This window comes from Sceloporus undulatus, chromosome 6 (genome assembly GCF_019175285.1).
Source record: "Sceloporus undulatus isolate JIND9_A2432 ecotype Alabama chromosome 6, SceUnd_v1.1, whole genome shotgun sequence".
Classification (NCBI taxonomy): Eukaryota; Metazoa; Chordata; class Lepidosauria; order Squamata; family Phrynosomatidae; genus Sceloporus; species Sceloporus undulatus.
The window spans coordinates 152,097,906-152,119,600 of NC_056527.1; the positions used below are offsets into that span (position 1 = coordinate 152,097,906).

Consider the following 21,695-nt stretch of genomic DNA (forward strand, 5'->3'; position numbering starts at 1 on the left):
ACTGATACAAAGCTAAAGTGCTATAAAATAGTCTTTGAAAGTAGGGCACCCATGGAATCCATAAGGGCCCTCACAGGTGATTTACCTCCAAATTGAAACCATTCTGGATCTTCCTCCATGTCTTGTGATTTCATTGAGTTTAACCTGTCACCTACTATGTTAGTTTGTTGTGGGCCAGTTAACCTAAATAAAAACCATCTTCACAGGTTCTTACAGTGGTTGACTGACTTCATTTTCTTAAACATTTCAGAAAATAATTTGTTAAATATAACTCTTGAAGCAGCATATCGGCAATTGCAGCATACTTAAAACAACTATATTTTATAACATGTAGCCAGGTTATCCAAGTTGACACTGTGTTAGAAAATATCACAAAATGCTGTACTATGAAAATGCAAAACTTTTGTAAAGTGTAATAGAAATTCTTCCTGTTATGCTGTAGCTCCACCTGGTGTTTGATCGGAGTATTTGCCTGTCTTCTATCATAACAAACAGTATCACTTGCCAAGAAAACAATTTAGCATTTATGCAGATTGACAGATAGGTACCCAATTTCATTACCTGAAGTTTACTACATACCACTATGTGATAAAGGGCAACTGTCATTGTAATGTGAAATGAAAGTATTGCTATATTTTATAGACACAAATTTAGTAATGTACTGTAGTTGTCAGTCAGCAGTGAGTGTGTATGCATTCCATAATAGCTCTGCAACCACAAGGAATAGCCACTAAATCACCATCAGCAAAGTCTTTTGACTACACATATTTCTCTGTACAGTGTGCTTCTCTGTGCCAATATGTACTCAATCAGACTAATTAGAAGCAACCCGCCTTTTAATTAGGGATGGCTTCTAGAAGTATACATGCTGATTTATTTATTTTTTTACAGTTTAGTTATTTAAAAAATGGGATGTAGTTAATTTTGAAATATTGACTATTAACCAAGGTAGCTTTTTGTGTGAGTAACCAACTGAAGCAGAACTGCCTGAATGCATCCCCATTTGAGCCACATTTCTATGAGAAGCTTCCAAGGTAGTTCCTCAACTGATACAAACTGAACATTAAATGTAGCAGTGGTTTGGTAAAACATCTCAAGCACTACATCATTGCCTTACACATATGATTGTCATATGGAACAGCAGCCTTATGGTTCTATTTGAAGCTTAGACATTTGCCTCTTGCAAGAAATCATGCCTGAAAGGAGCCTGTGTTGGGATTCCTCAGGAAAGAAGCAGTAGTGAAACAGGCCAGTCAAAAGAGTAGAACTGTCAGTATCCAGGCATGTTGTGTAAGATGGGCTCATTGTTTATTGGTGTATGCTGTCTTAAAGATAAATGATTAAATAGACTCTCCTGAAGTGTTTTCATAAGTTTGTCTTTCAGAGTTACTTGCTACAAGTTGTTGAAAGGCTAGTGATGATGTTGTTTTGATGGGAAAATCATAAAATCCTTTGAAGCCATCTTAATGGGCAGTTACAGATTATATTGAACAACTAGGACGGAAGTTCAATTTAACTAACAGTACATTTGTATTACAGTCAAAAATATGTATTTTTAGAGGATCATAGTTCCTTCACTAGTTTGTCCTCTTACTGAGATTATATTGCATGATTATGCACCATTTTTTCAGTGAAGGACTATTCCAGTGTATTGCTGCAAATTCTTCATTTTGTTTAGAGCATTTTTATCTTGCTCTTCCTCCAAGGACATCATGGTTCTATATACACTGTATGTAGTGTTTTCTCTGTGTGTTTTATCCTTGCAACGTAATCCTGTAGGGTAGTAACAATGATAGGTAGCAAAAGGATCAACAGAAATTATTAAGTTTCTGTCTTCGTAAAATGATGTTTTTCTTTCTCTTCTTTTTTTTTAGGATGAACAAGATTTCCTTATGCAGAGAAGTTAATCAAGAACAGTGATAACCATTGAATGATCTTACCATGCACTGAACAACTTGCGAGAATCAGGTGCTTAAGCCTGGGAAAATGTCTGCTTGCAATGCTTTCACTGAACATGTCTGGAAACCAGGAGAATGTAAAAACTGCTTCAAGCCAAAAAACTTGCACCAGTTGCCTCCAGCCCCTGAAAAAAACCCAGCTTCAAATACAAATCTAAAAACCAATGCAACCCACAACAATAACCAACGTTCTAGAAATACAGGGAATTTTCGACCTCCAGTGGCAAAGAAACCAACTATAGCTGTGAAGCCCACCATGATGACAATAGATGGACAGGTTATATGTGGCGAAGTCAGCTCACAAGATCTTTGTGAGAACAAGCCAGTTTCTGTAGGGTGGAATCAAAACAGAACTGTTGTGAACAAAAAACCACTGAATAATAATAATGAAGAAGAAATTGAAGGTTATAGCCATGTACCTAGGCCTTATGGGAATAGTGATGATGTAGGTAAATCTCCAAGCAACAATAATGGACTGACAGATGTACTGAAGGAAATTGCAGGTTTAGATAACCCATCTCCTCTAACAGGAAATGAACTTAATTCAAGGGAAGCTTTCTTAGGAAGAATAAACAATTGTTATAAAAGATCATTAGAAAGAAAGATGCCTCCAAGTTGCATGATGGGTGGAATGAAAGATTCACAAAATAAGCATGTTGTTCTAAGTGGAAGCACTGATGTAATAAGTAATGAAGGTGGTCGTTTCTGTTACCCAGAATTCTCCAGTGGGGATGAAAGTGAGGATGATCTGTTTTTTGGCAGCATCCATGACGACCATGAGAGCTGGGATGAAAGTGATGAAGAGCTCTTAGCAATGGAGATCCGTATGAGAGGACAGCCACGTTTTGCAAATTTTAGGGCTAACACGCTATCACCTGTCCGATTCTGTGTTGACAAAAAATGGAACACGGTGCCTTTAAGGAACAGGTCTCTCCAGAGGTTTTGTGCAGTAGACTATGATGACAGCTATGATGAAATTTTGAATGGTTATGGAGATGACCCCATGATCCTTTATGGGCAAGAAAGCATGCAGAGCATGGTCTCGTCTGATTCCATGTCTCCTGACTCTTCTCTCACGGAGGAGTCTTGCTCTGGGACAGCCAGTAGTTCCTCTCAAAGGCTCTGCAATGGTGCATTATCTCCTAGCACTCCTAAAGAGATAAAGTCAATTGAAGAAGGATATAAAGGTATTATTGATGATCAGCAACTGAAACCTGCATCTAAAAGTCCTCAGAGTGCTACCAAAACTTTGGAGACTCATAAGGCTGTGCTTGCCCTTAGATTGGAAGAGAAGGATGGCAAGATTGCTGTTCAGAGCGATAGGCCAAAATGCAAAAGTCCTTCAAGTATGCCAGCTCAAGCAGCAAATACAAATTTGGTTCATGCAGAAGAACAAGCTAAACCATATAGAATAGTAAATATGGAACAACCCATATGTAAGCCATACACTATAGTGGATGTATCAGCAGCCATGACTCATGAATGTATAGAAAATCAAGCGAAAAGTTTAGATGCAAAAAGTGTCCTGACTAATCCAAATTCGCCTGATATTCTAAGTACAAATGCTTTGCCTAATTCTGTGTCATCAGGGCAAGTAAATAGCAATCTTAAAAAATCGAGTGCAGTCAGATATCAGGAAGTTTGGACTTCAAGTACAAGTCCACGACAAAAGATTCCCAAAGTGGAGCTAATTGCCAACACCCCAGGACCTTCTGTACCTGTACGGAAAAACATCCATAAATCTGCCCCTACTTCACCTACTTCAACAAACATTTCTACAAAAACCATCCCTGTTAAATCGCCTAATTTGTCTGAAATAAAATTCAATAGTTACAACAATGCTGGCATGCCACCATTCCCAATTATTATTCATGATGAACCAACTTATGCTAAGAGCTCCAAGAACGCAATCAAAGTTCCTATTGTAATAAACCCAAATGCATACGACAACCTAGCCATTTATAAAAGCTTTCTAGGAACTAGTGGAGATCTCTCTGTTAAAGATAAAACCACTAGTGTCATCAGTCACACATATGAAGAAATAGAAGCTGAAAATACAGCATCTGAAAATATATTTAACAAATCTGCTGAACTTTCCCAATCTAAAGGATCAGCTAATAGCACTGAGAGAAAATTGGGTTCTGTGGCTCAGAAGGTTCAGGAATTTAACAGCTGTATTGGTAAAGGTCAGACATCACTAAAAAATCCTGATCATAGTTCCCCAACAAAAATACAAAGAGCTCTTCAAGACATTGGATCCAAAACAGACGATGCACAGGAGACATCTAATGGCAGTCGGGAAAATGCTTGCACAGTGCTATCTCAGATTGTAGCATCTATCCAGCCTCCACTGTCTCCCCCAGAAGCATCTCAGAGTGAGCCCAAATCTTGCAGTTCTGAAGAACTATATTCTTTACCTCCTGATGCAGACACAGGTAAAAGCATTGCAGTGCGACCCAAATCTCTCTTTACAGTACAATCCAGTGCTGATGCTGAAGCAGTCAAATCTACAGAAATGTTAACAACGGAAATCCCACCAAAGTCACTAGTCACTCAGTCCTCAAAGCCAGTGTCACCCTCCCACAATTCTGCAAGCCCCAAAAGTGAGCAGGTTCCCCCATTCCCTCCTCCCCGTTCCACATCTTCGCCTTACCATGCCAGCAAAGTGTTGCAAAGACATTTCAGCAATTGGACCAAACCATTGAGCCCTGTCAGATCAACAGAGGCTGAATCTGTTTTGCACTCAGAAGGTAGACGGGCTGTTGATGCAAAGCCCAAGCGCTGGATATCCTTTAAGAGCTTCTTTCATCGCAGAAAGACAGATGATGAGGAAGACCGTGAGAGAGAGAAAGGGAAACTGGTGGGTCTTGATGGGACTGTGATTCACATGCTCCCACCTCCTCCTGTTCAGCGTCATAATTGGTTCAGTGAGTCAAAAACAGATGCCAGTGAGAAACCCTCTATTGTTTTTATGTTTAAATGTGAACAAGCAAAGATGGAGGCAAAATCTGATCAACATAAGACTGAGGTGGAATCAAGAGTTGATAGTATGACAACAGAGAGAGAAGAGTCTCCCGAAGTGTCAGAAGAAAATCTGAAGAGTAATTCTTCACCACCTCAAGTCTCAACAGAAATTCTGAGGTAAAATAATATAAATCCTTATCTTACCCATTGTGCCATATATAATTTCTTACATTTTCCCCAAAAATCAGACACTTAGATGTACTAAATATGCCATAACACTGCTTTATATTCACTGGACAGTCATATTCACAAATTACGGAACATCCTCAGATTATTTTCTCTGTGGAAGCTGCATTCTTTCACATCTGGGTACAGCTGGTTTTGATAGGATTGCAGTATAAACATTAGTACTACATTGCTATGAAACTTGTGATCCTTCAAGTGATGTGGAATTGCAACTCCTGTCAGCCTTAGCCAGCACAGTCAGTGGGGAGAGCAAATAGATATGGTTCAACAACATCTAGAAAGCCAAAGCTTGGCTACCCATGCTGACCTGGACTGTTTCTATTCTGCTCCTTCTATGCATAGAAAGCAGATGCAGAGGCCTCCTAGAACTGCAGCATGCCACTACCCTCCCTTGTCGTTCTATCCTCATATCAGATATGCTGCAGCTAGGAAAGGAACAGGGCAGTAAAATGGGTTGGAGCTACATGCAGCCCACAATCTGCACTTCCTCCACTCTTGCCTTAAGGACCAATTTAACATCCATTTTATAGTATCTGGAATATCTTGATAATCCCAATCCTGTACATGCTTAATTTGAAGTGTCATTGAATTCAGCAAAACTTACTTCCTTGTAAACATCCATAGTAGTGCAGCTGTAGACTATGCACTGACATTTCCTAGAAATTATGCATTATGTAAATAGAGCAAGAATTGAAACCCCTAGTGAAAATATTGAAATTTAAAAATGAGGTTATATTCTTGCCCAATGGCTTCCTGTTATCTGTTTGTTGTATGCTATGCTTTCTTTCAGTGTTTTCATTCATTGCTACTTAAAGGGGGAGAGAAGAAAAAGATTCTGTGAAATGTAAACTATGCTCTTTTAATAACTTTGTAATTCTGCCATAGTTTGATTAGCCAGGAGGCAATCTTGCCAAGTTTTCAATTTCCATCAGCATATTTATATCAAAAGATGTAAAACGTCTGTTGACCAGCTAAGGTGGATTTGTAGTACAAACTGTAGAATACTGAAGAAACTTAAAACATTCATTCTAAAGGCTTGCTCGGCTACTTAAAATCATTAAGATAGCAATCAATGAACATGATGATATTTGTTTCAGACTGCCAAGCACTGCAATACTCGCTGAGAAATCAAACTGATGACCTAGAAATAAAATAAAATGGGATTATGAAATGTCAGATTGATGGGGGCCCTGAAGGCATATCATCAAGAGAAACTGAGATTTTTGTTTTTTAATCCATCATTGGATTAGGAAATATAGACTAGAGCAATCCAAAACTATATTATTATTATTATTAATAATAATAATAATAATAATAATAATAATAATAATAATAATCCATTCTTCAGCCAAAAGGCTATCAGAGTGGCTTACAAATTGTTAATTAGACATTATGCCTCTGGAAGGGCCATTTCATTGTGCCTGTGGCACCTGCAGACTAAGGAACCGGCATCTGTAGCCGAACAATGTTGGCACTAACTCATAAACCTCTCTGTTCTAGCTATCAAACAGTTTTGAATCTTTTTTTTTTTATTAGAATATCTCAACAGAGATGCAGCACCCTGCATCTCTCTTCTCTGGGCTTTCTGACTAGAATCCTACAGCTTCAAACATTTTCTTTGTGCACCAAAACCACAGCTTCCCTGTGCCATGATACAGGGTCTCCTTATTGATGAGGACTGAAAGGAGACTATCAAGGCAATTCATTGCCTGGAGTGAGGAAGGCAGGACATTTTATTTGTTTTCTCCCCCAAGCCCTAGAGCAACTGCCATTTCAATTTTATGCACATTTACTTAGAACGATTAAATTCAATGGGGCTTATTCCCAAATAATTGCACATAAGATTTTGGCCTAAGGCTACACTCCTGTGCATGCTGACTTGGGAATAAGCTTCATTGGAATTAGTGGCACTTTCTAATTAAAATGCATAGGTTTGGCCTACAAGTAAGTTCTGTGTGTGGAGGAACATCTGGTTATTCCTGTGTACAAAGACCAAAAGGTAGTGGGAGTGGCTCCTGATGCATACTCTCCCACACATTTGCTCTGTGAAACACATGCCTACATGTGCGCGCATGCACACACCGAGAGAAAGAGAATAGATTCTGGCTACAAGACGAGCCAAGAAGCCATGGGAATCCTGGCTTGTCATGTATGAGTGGCATGCTGCTGCATGTTGCTGAGTTGGTCTTTCTTACTCAGGAAGAACAGCTAAGCAATTTAGTTATAGTTGTCTGTTCTGTCTATCCTATGCAAAAAATGCCAAGCTTTTTAAAATCCAGCAATTTCCTGTAGTTTATAAAAGTCTTTTTGCCCAGTCCTTCTAAATTTTGAGGTACATCTAGCCTTTATCTGATGTCAGATTTCATATCCAAGACCAGTAGTGAAATCTTTTACTGAGATGTGACAGTATTGTCTGAGAACCTGTTACATTCTATATGCAGGTTTTTTGCCACAAGTACTTTAATTTAAGTGAGAACTTCAGAAAGCCTTTGGTGATGATGGAAGGATGTTTATGGAAGGGGTTGGGAGACAAATCATATGCTACCAAGTAAAGATGTCAGAATGCATAAAGATACATGTCAGAATTCATCTACTTGTTTAGGTGCTGGAGCTGAAGGAAATAAATGTAGGGTCTCCAAATCTGTCAGGTAGTTCTGCTGCATTTGTACATAAAAATGGCTTGTCATACTTCTCCCCCTTAACTATTAAAAGGTATGAAATACCTAGTTAAAATTGAGACCGAGGTACCTGTAGAACAGCAAAAAAAAATTCTGTTTGGAACACTAGTCTCTTTTTAATACCGTTTCTGTTAAATATCTATGCCTCCTATCATCCAAAGGCATGGTTCTGTGCCTCTCCCCCCCCCCTGTTACTTTTTTCTTGGATCTGAATCAGGACATTAAGTTTGCTTTCATTTGAATTTGACAGACATAGATCTTAATTCGCCACATGTGGTTAAAAAAAACATGTTTTGGAAGTTACTCAGGAAGAATGAATATGATCCTTGATAGCTTCCGCAATTCTTACAGCTTCCCAGTTCCACCAAGACCTTTACGGTTTTCTTCTCTTCTCTGCCTCAACCAAATCACTGCTACCCAAACTAGTTCCTGTGCTTTTTCATTTATCTTCCAGGCAACCATTTGTTGGGAGTTATTTCCATACTCTTCTGTATATCACTAGCATGGCTGAAATGTAGCTGAGTTGTTAAAAAATAGCTGTCATTCTTATATCTGCGAGGAAGGTTTAAGACCAAATGAATTTACAAAGTCTAAGGGGGGGAAATCTGTCTTGAGTTTCATGTTATCTCATTTGACGTTATGCAGCACAAGATGAGAGGATGCCTTTGTGTGAAATTCTGCTACAGTTATCAGTTGCTCGTATCCCCTTGCCTCTGGCATCACCACTGTGAAAGCCTGGCTGGGGTGAGAAAAGCATCTTGTCATTGGCAGGCCTTTGCTTCAATTTATGTACCTCTCCTCCAAAGCAAGCACACCTGACATATGCCTCATGCTTAGATCCCAAAATTACACATCAGTGTTGGTGATAATAAAACATAAAAATGCACAAATTAAGGTAAGCTTATATGTGGTCCACAAAGCAGATGAAGCTTTTGTCTTCATTCTTTTGACTCTAAAAACATCAGCTGTTTCTGCCGAAAGTGCACCAGTAGCTCCATTTGACTACTTTTATCATATTTTCTAATGGAAGCTACCACTTAAATATTAGCTGCTTTTTTATTATTGATCCTCCAATGTGATCAACATGGGATTACATGGAAGCTAAGAAAAGGGATCACAAGATGTAGGAAATTCTGTCTGTGTGTGTGTGTGTGTGTGTGTGTGTATCCATACCACTGGTTCAGTAAGATGGTACCTGTGGTCCTATACTCCATGCTGCATTCTTTTCCTTTGCTGGGGGGGCATATCTTAACTGTTATAAAAGCAGAAGCAACTTCAAAGTCATCTTAATGTATTCTATTTTTTCCTTTTATTCTTTGTATATTTCTAAGGCACAAGTCACTGTTAGTGCTTTAAGAAATGTTTTTGTTAGCGCCCCCCCATCCCCAGTTTCTTTATTTGGTTTGAGAAAAATCTGTTGTTGTGTAGGTTTACCTGTAACTGCGGTTCTTCACATGTTCATCTGTGCCTTCACACAACCTCTCTGATTCAGGTTCCTGTCTTTTGCTCTTTCGGCAGAGTCAAAATAGTAGCTTGGTGGGCTGGCGTATGTGCGCTTTGGGGAGGGTGGGGGTTTCCTGACAGTGCTCCTCAGCTCTAGATCTTTCCAAATGACTTCTCTGTGCATTTGTGCTCCATATGTGTGAGACACAGAGACCACAATCATGAACCAGAACTGAGTTACTACCTACAGGCCATATTGCTTTTCCCAGAACATACCCGCCTCCTCCTCCAACCACAAGCAGGTGAAGGAAAATGTTTCCTCTTTCCACCGAGTCTGTCATCTCAACATTCCAGTTCAAAAAGAGACAAGGGACCCAGTTTTCTTCGTGTAATCCTTTTGTTAAAGTAGATAGGTACATGTTTTTTGTAGGATGCTGGGATAGCAACTGCTCTTTGGGGTTTTGTCATCTAACAACCCAGTAAATGATTCTCAAACAGCGTAAGCCGTGTGTCGTAGCAAGGAGAGGGTTAAGACGACAGGGCTTTCGGTTTGCTTATGCTAGTTTTCCCGAGGTGTTCTGGCACATTCCCCAGACCATCCCCTGGAGGTAAACGATCAAGGTGCAGTAGGTGATATCATTCCATGCAGACTTCAGTCTTTGTTGCTCACAGCTTTGCACAACTTGTAGCTCACCAGACCCCAGTGGAATAAATGCTTCACCAGAGTTTCGAGACATGATTAAAAGGCTCAAGAAGGCTCTGAGAGAATTTCCTTTAATGGGGAACTGTGTGAGTGAGTATAGTGGGTGAGTTCCTTTCCTTTTTCCATCCATTTTGCATCTTTTCCTTTTCCTTTCTTTTTTTTCTCAGTTGTTGATTTACTTTGGCAGCTTGTTTCTCAAAAGTATACGCAGAAGAGATTCACAGAATTAGGGCATAAGACTGAGCCTGTTCTATACTTCACTGATGAATAAAAAAATCATTTTCAGGGATACTGCACTGTAACAGGACTTTTTCTTTCTAAATAGGATAACTATGATAGGAGGGATTGTTTTGAAAGAAAGAACAGCTATCTTTTGGAGAGTCAATGAGAGAAAAGACCTAGGGTTTGGTAAACATAAACCAGCTTTAGTTCCCAAAGTGAATTTACGACTGCTCACTGCTTTGATTTTTAAGTGTGTCCTAATGTGTGAAATGACCTAGACTAGCCTTTTTAATTTACACACTTTTTTGCACTTGTTTGTTGTGTTTACACTATTCTGCTGCATGCTAATAAAATGATTGACTGCTGACAATACGATGAAATGGTTTTGAACTTCACCTTGTCTCAGTTTACTAACTTTTGTGGACAGTTTTAAAATCTCACAATGTGAAAATGAAGGAAGTGTGTAGATGTGGATTTATGTAGCATTGCAGGGTGTGGATAGTCTTAAATTACAGGTTGCTTGGGAACTCTGTTTGAATTTTGTTCAACCAGTTTCCGGCTGCAATTTTATGATGATACTCCGATAATAAAATCCTACCTTTCAATTCACAAATAGGAATTTTGAATACAAAAAAGACAAATTGCATATCTGGAAAACAATCCATTTACCAGTATCTACATAAAATTGCATTCATTATTGGTTGGAGCAAGTTATTTTATATTTTATATAATCATTCAAATGCATTTGAGTTGGATTCAGTCTACAGGTATTGTATGTGCTATCTCAGATACATTCAGGTCAGTTTGCTTTGTGAGTATCAAACTTTTTTAGCATTCCTCTCTGAGTGATAGTACACATATTGTTTAAAACCTGTGTGGGTACTGTAAAGCATCTTAACCGTAACCATTTCTTGCTGTTCAGTTATATAATCTTATATCTAGGTCTTTCCTGATTATTTAATGATGACTATACACATTATAGTGTTCATATGATAGTGAGTATTTTAAAAAATAGAGAAAGCCAGTATATGTAGTGGTTGTTGGACTAGTCACTAGGACTCTGGGAGACCAGGTTTCAAATCCCTATTGAATTGCAAAAAACTATTGGGGTGACCTGGGGCAAGTCACATTCCCATCCTCAGAAGGCGGCAATGGCAAATCCCCTCTGAAGAAATCTTGCCAAGAAACTCTCATGAGAGAGTGGCTTTAGGGTCACCATAAGTTAGAAACAAAAGCACACAACAGCAATTGTAAAAATGTAGAAACTGTAAAAAATCAAAATACAGTAGAAAATAGTTGTTGTTTGTTTGCATTTTTTAACTGGCTCATTTCAGTTAAGGATGCAGATCTGTAAAGAACTTACACCAATAGAGTTACATTTGAATATTTTCTACGAAGCAAAAAATATAATGCCCCAGGTGAATGATCTCTTCTTTCTGTTTCAGTCAAGTGCCTGATGAGCAAACAGTGGAAAATTTGTCCCCTCGTATTCCACGATCTGTGTTTGAAAAACAGGACAGTGGCAGTAATGTGGCCTTCACTCCACTGTCCCCTCCAGAAATATCACAAGGGGAGGAAGAAAAGGAAGAAATGTCTGATTCTTCTGACATCAGTGCCTGCAGTGCTACATATAGTAACTTAGGTAAGCAGCTTGCATCCACACAGATATATAAATCAGTTACAATTTCTCTTGTGTGAGATTGATATTATCTGAGCTGTCAAATTCATTTTCAAAACTTTATGTAAAATGGGCCAAATGTTAATATTCTATGAAGGATGCACAGACTTCAGTAATGTTGCTCTTTTGGAAGCATCCTTGGAAGTTACTGTATAGACAGCTTTTTTCTATGCTTTCATAAACATCTGAAATCTTTGGTTTAATTTTTAAATGTTCTGTCAAATTTTGTTTGAAACCCATTTTAACATTCAGTGATAACTGAATTGAGTTTTTATTATTACAGCATACAGCCAGCATAAAATAATAAAATGTTTACAAAAATTACCTTATATCCAGTTAGAAACATTTATATTCCAGCAAATCATATAAACATTATATTCAAGCATATCATATAAATGCATGAGTACATACAAATGTTAAGGATGAAACTTTGAGCCGTGTTTCTGTAAAGATTTAGGAATACACTATATATATGGCTTTGACAAAAATCATTGATTATATACTATCAAAATAACTGCGAAGATATTGTATGATAGTTGCCCTTCTAGATTTGGCGAATAATTCATATTTATTCACACAGTCAATCGATACTGACTTCAAAGATCATTTTTCTACATTTTTGTTGGCTGCATCCACATTGCAGAAATAGCCTGGGTTGACACCATTTAAGTGCCATGGTTCAAGGCTATCAAATTCTGGGAACTGTAGTTTATTGCAGCACCAGAGCGCTCTGACAGAAAAGGCTAAATGTCTCACAAAACTACAGTTCCCAGAATTCCATAGCATTGAACTGTGACAGTTAAAGTGGTGTCAAACTTGCATTATTTCTGCACTGCTGATGCAGCCATTTATTACTTTAGGAACATATTATCTAGGCATCGTTCACAGCATTTTTGCTGTCAGTCCTTTAGAAAAGAACCATAACTTGAATGCCTGGTGTTTATGGTACTTTGGGCACATTAGAAAATAATGGCCTAAATTCTCTCTTCATCCTCACTAGAGTAGGATTGAGTCCATTACATTTATCTATATGTTAACTCTGCATTTAATAATTAATTGAATGGGTCTACTCTAGTTGGGACTAATCAACAGGATTCCCGGCATTACGAGTTAAATGATAATAGTCAACATGCTTTGTTTGTACAAACTAAAACTTGTGTCTGTTATCTGAGTAACTCACATTGTTGTGTAAATACAGTGGACCCTTGTTATCCGCTGGGGTTTGGTTCCAAGATCCCCCGTGGATAACAAAATCCATGGATGCTCAAGATCCATTAAATATAATGACATAGCAAAATGGTGTTCCTTATAAAAAATGGAAAATCAAGGTTTATACTTTTTTTGAACATTTTCAAACTGGATGCTTGAATTCATTTATAAAAAAAACCTGTGTATAAGAAGGGCCAACTGTAACCAAATGTACAGCATATAGTTGGCCAACAAATGTCACAAACTGAGAAAATCCTACATTTACCTGCAGTTCTGACACTATCTTTTTTAAATTTCATACAGTTTGATTCTGCTTTTTCACCAAGCAATGTACAGGCTGAATTGGTTTAAAAGACCACATTTGTAATGGTTGGAGGTAGAGAGCACACATTTAGGACAGCTGTTTATAAGTTCAGATATACAAGTGGGTGCATACACACCATAAATGAGCAATAGACATTGGGCACAATGTGGCACAGAAATTAAAGGTGCCATTGTCTTCTTTCTGCCAGTGCTGAAGGTGATTATAACCTTTTAGTCCTATGCTTTCTACTTTAGATTGACTGTCCCTTGGATTAGGGACAGCTTGTAATCTGTAAAATGCTGCACTATTTAAGGATAGAATCATAGAGTTGGAAGAGACTGCAAGGGCAAACTATGAAGTCAAAACAGTTAGCTTATTTAGGCTGCATGACCTGTCATTATTTTGTTTTCAGAATTCATGTACTACATTTTTACAAAAGAAAAGTTATCAAGTTAAGATAAGGGAAAGCATTCCTTATGGAAGAAGGACATTATTTCTGGTAATGTGTATTCAAAATGGTTGGAATGTTTAAGAACGTTGCTTGTTTTCTTCAACTGACATCCTGACAAACTGAGGCTTTCAAAAAGCTGCTGTTTAAGAGAGCTGGCCTGTGAGGCATGATAGGAATGTACAAGGTTAAGAGCTGAACTCATAAACTGGTCAGATATGGGGAAGTTTCTCAGTAGAACTGAGTTTTTCCCGAGGGAAAGGAGAGAAGAGAATGAAACTACCCTGCCTATAACCATAACTTGTTGTTTTCATGAACTCAATACCTAACTTGTTAGAAAGAAGCAAAACAGGTACATGCGGTAGAAATATGTACAGTATTTAATGAATGCTTTGTTCTAAAGTGACAATATGCAGCTAAATATATTGTTTCTAGAAGATAACAATATTTATTTCTTATATCCCAACTATTGTTTTTATAAATACAGCTTTTTATTTAGGTTTTCTAAGCTGCCTTGGTACTTACCAAGGAATGGTAATCTTGTTCCCTGTTTATAATTGTGTTGATTTCAATTATGAAGTTTTGATCTTCCCATTGAATAATGATTTTCTTTGTTGCCTTATAATGGGGACTAAATACTTTCTTTCATCTTCACAATTAATATATGAATCTTCATAAGAAAAGCTATGTTGAATCAGACCAAAGGCCTGTCAAGCCCAACATTATGTGCATACAGTAGCCAATCAATTCCCCACAGGAAGCTACCAGCAAGGCAATGCTAATAGAGGGCAACTAGAGCCTCCATCTCTTGGGCTTCAGCATCTGACACCAAGGCAATAATAAGCCTGATATCAGAGGTGATATACAGCCATCCTGACTGGTGGCTGTTGATGGTCCCATCTTCCATGAATGTACCTACTCCCCTTTTAAAGCTGTTTGGGTTGGCAGCCATCACTTGAGGCAATGAATGCCGCTGTTTCCTATACACAGTATGAAGAAGAACTTCCTTTGATTTGTCCTGAGTCTCCCACCATTTGACTTCAAACTACTATCACAAGAAAGAAAGAAGTTGTATCTCTTTTTACTTGCCTTTTTTCTATCCTGAACAATCCCAAACGTTTTAATCTTCCCTTGTAGGGTAGTTGCATCAGTTCCTTTCATTTGCCTTTTCCTGTAATTTTCCAGCTCTAGAATGTCTTTTTTTAGGAGCAGTGACCAGAACTGTACACAGTACTCCTGGTGCGGTCATAGTGTGGATTTCTACAAGTACAGTAACGGATGATATATACAGTTTTATGTTTAATTCCCTTTCTAATTATGCTTGGTGTGGAATTTATCTTTTACCCAACCACACACTGGGTCAACCATTTTATTGAGGTGTTTAGTTCAGTTGATGCCAGCTCAGATCCCATCAGCGTAAAGATAAAATTGGGAGGTTTGTCCAAATACGCATCACCTTACAACTGTACACTGCATAGATGTATATTTTTAGTCAAAAATTAAGGGAATGTTGTTTATTATTATGCAGGGCAATCCAGAGCAGCCATGATACCTCCAAAGCATCCACGACAACCAAAGGGGGCTTTAGATGATGCCATTGCTTTTGGTGGAATATCTGATCTGGAAATGGCTACCACCTTACATCCAACACCACCTCCACTGCCAAAGAAAACTATTCTAAGAGCTCACACAGAACCAATTCCAAAAGAACTCCAGAGCAGCCTATGTGTGATGGCCAACCCTACCTATGACATCGATACCAACTGGGAAGCTAGCAGTGCATGCTCTTCAGTCAGCTCAGAATTCAAGGCATTGGATAATGAGTCGGGAGATTCCTTGGATAGGCCTCCAACAAAAGGACTGGCAATCTCCTCAGGTGCCAATAGTTTTTCCAGCCTAGCTGCTATCAGTATTAAGGACAGAAGTTCTAACAGCATGGAGTCTCTGTCCAGTAGGCCTGTCACCCACAGCAAGCATAGCAAAACTGTCCAGAAGTCTCAGAGACAAGCACTTTATAGAGGAATTGAAAACAGAGGAGAAGTGGTAAGCAAGATCAGAAGTCTTCACACTGATTCCCTGAAGAAGCTATCTGTCAAGTGTGAAGACCTATTCATGGCTGGACAGAAAGACCAACTTAGATTTGGAGTAGACAGCTGGTCAGACTTCAGATTAACCAGTGACAAACCATGCTGTGAAGCTGGTGATGCTGTCTACTACCCAGCTTCTTATGCAAAAGATCCACTCAATAACTATGCAGTGAAGGTAAGAAGAAAGTTGACTTGTCCCTCAGCCAATTGAGATTAACAGTTTTGCTTACTATCCTTTGCATTCTGTTACCACTGGTTGTCTTTGTGCTTAGGATTTACTAGGTAAAATATGTGCTGTTCTGTGCTTGGTGATTGCTAGCCTTCTGATCCTAAACATTTGCAACAGCATAACAGAATTGTCACACAAATGCAAAGCCATGTTCAGATTTAGATGGCTGAGTATTCTGTTTTTAGTATTTATTTTTAGTGCCACAGTTCTTAGGATTATGGTGTAATAGCCCTTCTTCATAAATTACATTCCATATGTCTCCAAGATGGCCCTGAGAAAGTGCCCTCCACTGACCCTTCAGAAATGCAGTGAGTAAATAAAAGCAGGAGTGTTAATGCTGCACATTCCTCCTTTTTTTGCACGCTGAATTATTTGGCACTGGACCTCTAGCTTTGTTTTTTTAACCTTTCTGATTGTTGAAAAAAAATCCATCCCAATCTGTTTAGGTTAGTCTTGTTATCAGTTTGTGAAGAAATATACTTTTTTATTCTTTGTAGAGAGGGTGGCTTAAATGGTTTTGGTTAGCGTTACTTACAAAATTATATATCATTTTCTTTAATCGGTATTCCAAGACAACTCTAAAAGTAAACATATGCACACATTCAGAATTGTTTCAGAACGTGGTAGGCTGTGTTATTTCAGGCTGCAGATGGAAAATAGAAAGTATTTCTACACTAGCCTTCTGTTACATCATTTTACTGTTCTCTCTTCTCAAGCCCAGTATATCAAAGACTGCATCTCTTTAGACTTATTTCTTAATCAGATAGTAGTCTAAGATAACAGTCAACTGATGTATGTTGTATAATTTGGTACAGTGGCCTTATTTAAGTCTGTTAAAAACTCTGCTACCAAACCCTGATTATTAACTTGGATCAGACTGTCATGATTCTTGTAAGAAACAGGAATTGGCTTTGCTCATCACCATGTAAACAGAAATATTGCACTGATATATCAGCATCAGTGTTCTTAGTTACTGTTAGCAGTTTCATTATATACAGATTTAATATCTGGTTGCATGCTAGGTCCTGCCTTACACAGCCATAAGCTAACATCTAGTTTTTTTAAACACTTTATATAGAAAAATTCAGGTTGAACTCAATTAAATGTCTTTGTTAAATTGCTAATTTCTCCTATAGTTTCTATTACATAAACTTGTATTATAAAATCATATATATTGTTCTTGTATTGAAAACCAAAAAATTAAATTGCTCAATTTTATTAAGCTCAAAAATTATCCAAACTTGCTGTGACTCCGTAGCTCAGGGCTGCCTCCTGGATTATTCATAAGTGGGGAACCTCAGACAAAAGATCCTAGGAAGACCCAGGAATTATGCACCACAGGCCATGTATTTAGGAGGTACAGATGTATTGATTTACTTCTATGGCAAGAAGCCCAGCTAAGTTAATTGGAGGCATGGCTGTTCCTGTTGGTTCTTGGTAAAAAACATAATAATCTTAATTGATTTCCATGAGAAACTGATAGTGTAATTTTTCTTTAACTTATCATGATTATTTTCTAGAAATAAAATGAACCATGGTTAAATTTTAAAATCAGGTCCAAATATTATCTAGTGATGTCCTTTCAAGATACGCAAATTTTGTGCCACTTGGCCTTGTGCAAGAATGTGCCATTTGTTCTTCTGAAGGGTGATAAAGAAGCTTTTATCAGGTGTGGCAGAAACAAAGCTCAATAGCATCTTCTTATCTCATTTTGCTACAATAGGTTAAGTGGCATGATGGTAAAGACTAGCTGTAATTGCTAATCTCTTAGCTATTTTTCCAAACAAAAAAGCCCAGGAAACAATGTAGAAATTACTTTGTAAAATAATGTGAACTTTAAAAATGTGATTGCTTTTGAAAACAGGCAAAATAAAAGGTCTCTTACAGAGGTTTTTTTTTTTTAATGAAGCATCTGATTTGCACCATAACTTGTAGCTGCAAATAAGTACACTTTGCTTTTTCTACATAAATAGACCTGAATAATACTACAGAGTATCTTTGTGATGTTGCAGTGATCATCCAGGTAGTTTTGTCTTCTAGCCATTCTTCACTTGTGATGATCAAAGGTCAATGCAAGAAATAAATCCCAGAATTCAGTCAGTCTTGTGCCATCTTCAAAAATTGACCAATTTCATAACGCATATACATAAAAACATCCATTACACAAAGCAAGCCTTCAGTGCATTCATGGTAAATCAGAAATCCTGGCCTCATTTATGTACGTATTAGATATCACTATATGTATCATTTTTCAAGTAGCTACATTTCTTACTGTTAAAAATAGTTTTTAATGGACCATGTGTTTCCAATATGTCTCTTGGCCATATGATCTAAAATGAACCAAGATGGTCAGGAATTGGTTTTATCTCATTTAAAACAGGTTTTTCCTCCTGTTTTTCTTTTCTCCCATTAGATATGTAAAAGCAAAGCTAAAGAATCCCAGCAGTATTACCACAGTTTGGCTATCCGTCAGAGCTTGGCTATTCATTTTAACATACAGCAGGACTGTGGCCATTTCCTCGCTGATGTGCCTGTTCGGCTCCTTCCTTGGGAGGATCCCAATTCGCCGGAAGAAGAAGAGGAAGAGCAGGATGAGGATGAGCAAAAGAACAAAGAAAGCCCCTCCGGTGTGGATGTGTCACAGAAAGACAGTTCAGGTCTGCCAGGAACCATCAGCAAGCAGCGCAGCCGAGTTGTGGTTATCACCAGAGAGGTTCCATATCTAACTGTGGCCGATTTTGTGCGAGAATCTTCAGATCGCCATGCCAGCAGCCCAGACTTTTATGAAAGGCAGGTGTGCCTCCTACTTTTACAACTCTGTTCTGGTCTAGAGCATCTGAAGCCCTATCATATCACACATTGTGATCTGCGTTTGGAGAATCTCTTACTGGTGGACTACCGGCCAGGGGGCAGCCTTCTCAGCTATGAGTCTGTGGAGCCCAATCCCTCGGCTGCTTGCCCTGCCAGGCTTATAGTGAGCAATTTCTCTCAAGCCAAACAAAAGACTCACATGGTCGATCCAGAAGTCCTCAAGGACCAGTCCCGCCTTGCCCCAGAGATTATCACAGCAACACAGTATAAGAAATGTGATGAGTTCCAGACTGGCATCCTCATTTACGAAATGTTACACCTGCCCAACCCCTTTGATGAAAACCCAGAGTTGAAGGAGAGAGAGTATACTCGGGTTGACCTGCCCAAAATCCCTTGCCGTTCACTTTACTCCTTGGGGCTTCAGCAACTCGCTAACTGCTTGCTAAACCCTAATCCATCAGAGAGGATCCTTATATCTGAGGCCAAGGGAGTCCTTCAGTGTTTGCTTTGGGGTCCCCGAGAGGATTTGTTTCAGACTCTTAATGCCTCTTCCAGACCAGCACAAAGAGAGACTGTGCTCCAGAACTGGCTGGACATCAAACGGACGCTGCTGATGATCAAGTTTGCTGAGAAGTCTTTGGACAGGGAATGTAAAGTGAGCCTTGAAGACTGGCTTTGTTGTCAGTATCTGGCTTTTGCCACTACAGACTCCCTCGATCGCATAGTGAAGATCATGCAGCAACGTTAGTTTGTATGACCTGCTGCTTTCACTTGGATGGCCCTCTGTCCTTTCTCCAGCCCAACCCTCATGCTATGTGCAAGTATTAAAATTCCAATCTGGGTCCCAAGGTCACCAACACTGAATTAACAGATCTCAGTAGGAAGGGCTGTTTCCAGTCAGAGGTGCAAAGGAGAGGTCTGGAGCCCATTGCCTAGTATTGCTGGTGGCTGTGCAAGGAAGTGTGGAAACTTAAAAGGGAAACCACTACTGCCATTCTTGTTTTAATCTATGCCCAGGGACTTCTGTGTGAAGTCCCTGCATATTGCAAAGGGCAGCACCCAGTGACAAATAGAAATGAGTATGAAGTCTGTCATGATTGAGCCAGCATGATGCAAGCCATTATCCACAAAGATATGTCCTCTGTCTCATGGTTCTTGTCAGCCCAGCCCATCGAAAGGTGACTCAGCCTTAACAGTCCTTGAAGGGCAGCTTTGATTTTATCCTTCCTAATGAGAAAGCACTTTCAAACACCAGCAGGGAGTGGTGATTCATTTATAGCCATCCTGAACAAATTGCCTCTTTTCTCTTATTCTTGCTGAGAGGCAAAGTATACATTTTGGGCAAAAACCCAGGGTTTTTTTTGTAATAAAAAAGAACTTTGAATACTGAAGAGGAAGTGGGGCTTAACCCTTTTTTCCCACTGGCCCTATTCCCGCTCAGCCTTCTCACACACTCCAAACTGTTTCCCCTCCCCACTATTCCAGAGGCATATTTACCCTCACAACATGTTGTTTTCCTTTGGTTTTGTCTTCACTGATCATGAATTATGATTTATTGATTCTGGTCTGGAACCACACATCTAGCCAATAGAAGCAAAGGGTATACCTTTCTCTTTTTCCCAGATTGCCTGATGCAGTAATTCTGCTGGAGGTTATTGATGGACTATTAATTATGATAAAGTTAAGTAAGGGCACTAGAAAAGCCTGGGGCCAGTTGAAGCAAACACGTATTAGGAGCAACTGTTCCTCTGCTCCTTTCAGGTCAGTGTATATTCTAAACCAAGGGCAACAACATTCTTTGCCTGCTCTGTGTGGTGCGCTGGTGCATAACAAAGTTTCTTGAAAGTCAGATTTATGTAACAAATCAGATGTGTAGATAAAAGTTGATTTTTCTACTGCCATGGCTCTCTGGGGGGTTAGAAAACAAGGGAGCAGAAGATGTTGTGCATTTACCATGAGGACAATTAAATTTGGCAGGCACAACTCAATAGTATCCTGTTCTAGTTTCCCCTGTGTAGACTTTGGGTACATCACTGCCAACATATTTGGTGTTTTAGCTGTTATTGCTGGTACACTGAAATGCCATGTCTGTCAACATCATTCTGTTGACTCTGGAAGAGTCACTGCATGGTAAGACAAGGTTAGATAAACAAATCCAACTGCCTGAAGGAGTGTTTGGGCAATAGACCCTGCTGCTGGCTTCCTTCCCTGACATACTGGCCTTTTTCTGTGGTGGCAGCCCAGCCCTTCTGCACCCGATCTCTCTGCTCAGTGTTGGTTATTCTTGTTTGGACAGTTCTGAAATGATGGAGCTGCGGCCTGATATTGAATTCCCATAGCTGGGGATGGTTATTGGAATGTGGACAGCTCTTGTGTTGAGCCTTGCTCCTCCTCCTCTGGATATATGTGCAATTTGGGGATGTATTATATGAAAAACCGTGTAAGTGTTTACGTTGCATTACAAATTAACCATACGTTAGACCTGCCTCTTTTCTTTCCATGGCACATAGATGCACAAAATTATGTGTGCTCTTTTTTTTCTGGATTGATGTTTCTTTATTGTTAAAACTGTGACTAAAGCTATGTATTTCAGCCTTGGAGACAAATAGCCACTTGGAATAACTTATGCATCTTTGGACCAGAAACTAAGAAGCAAACTGCAGGAAACAAAGATCTGTGCTCCTGGAACAGAGTGTGGCTTTCCCAGCCCTGTAG

The 21,695-nt window shown here is 39.0% G+C and overlaps 1 protein-coding gene across 4 annotated transcripts in view; it reads left to right on the forward strand.

The window, feature by feature from the left end:
- Positions 1–21,459, forward strand: part of PEAK1 (pseudopodium enriched atypical kinase 1) — a 52,298-nt gene extending 30,839 nt beyond the window's left edge. For 3 of the 4 annotated variants that reach the window (XM_042477563.1, XM_042477565.1, XM_042477564.1), the window contains 5 exons: positions 1,875–5,099; positions 9,979–10,095; positions 11,660–11,856; positions 15,382–16,115; positions 18,583–21,459. In XM_042477563.1, the coding sequence (XP_042333497.1) occupies positions 1,987–5,099; positions 9,979–10,095; positions 11,660–11,856; positions 15,382–16,115; positions 18,583–19,728 (5,307 nt within the window). In that variant the 5' untranslated portion in view covers positions 1,875–1,986 and the 3' untranslated portion in view covers positions 19,729–21,459. The remainder of the gene's footprint in view (positions 1–1,874; positions 5,100–9,978; positions 10,096–11,659; positions 11,857–15,381; positions 16,116–18,582) is intronic. The other variant, XM_042477566.1, reaches the window with a different exon arrangement.
- The last annotated feature ends 236 nt before the right edge of the window (positions 21,460–21,695 follow it).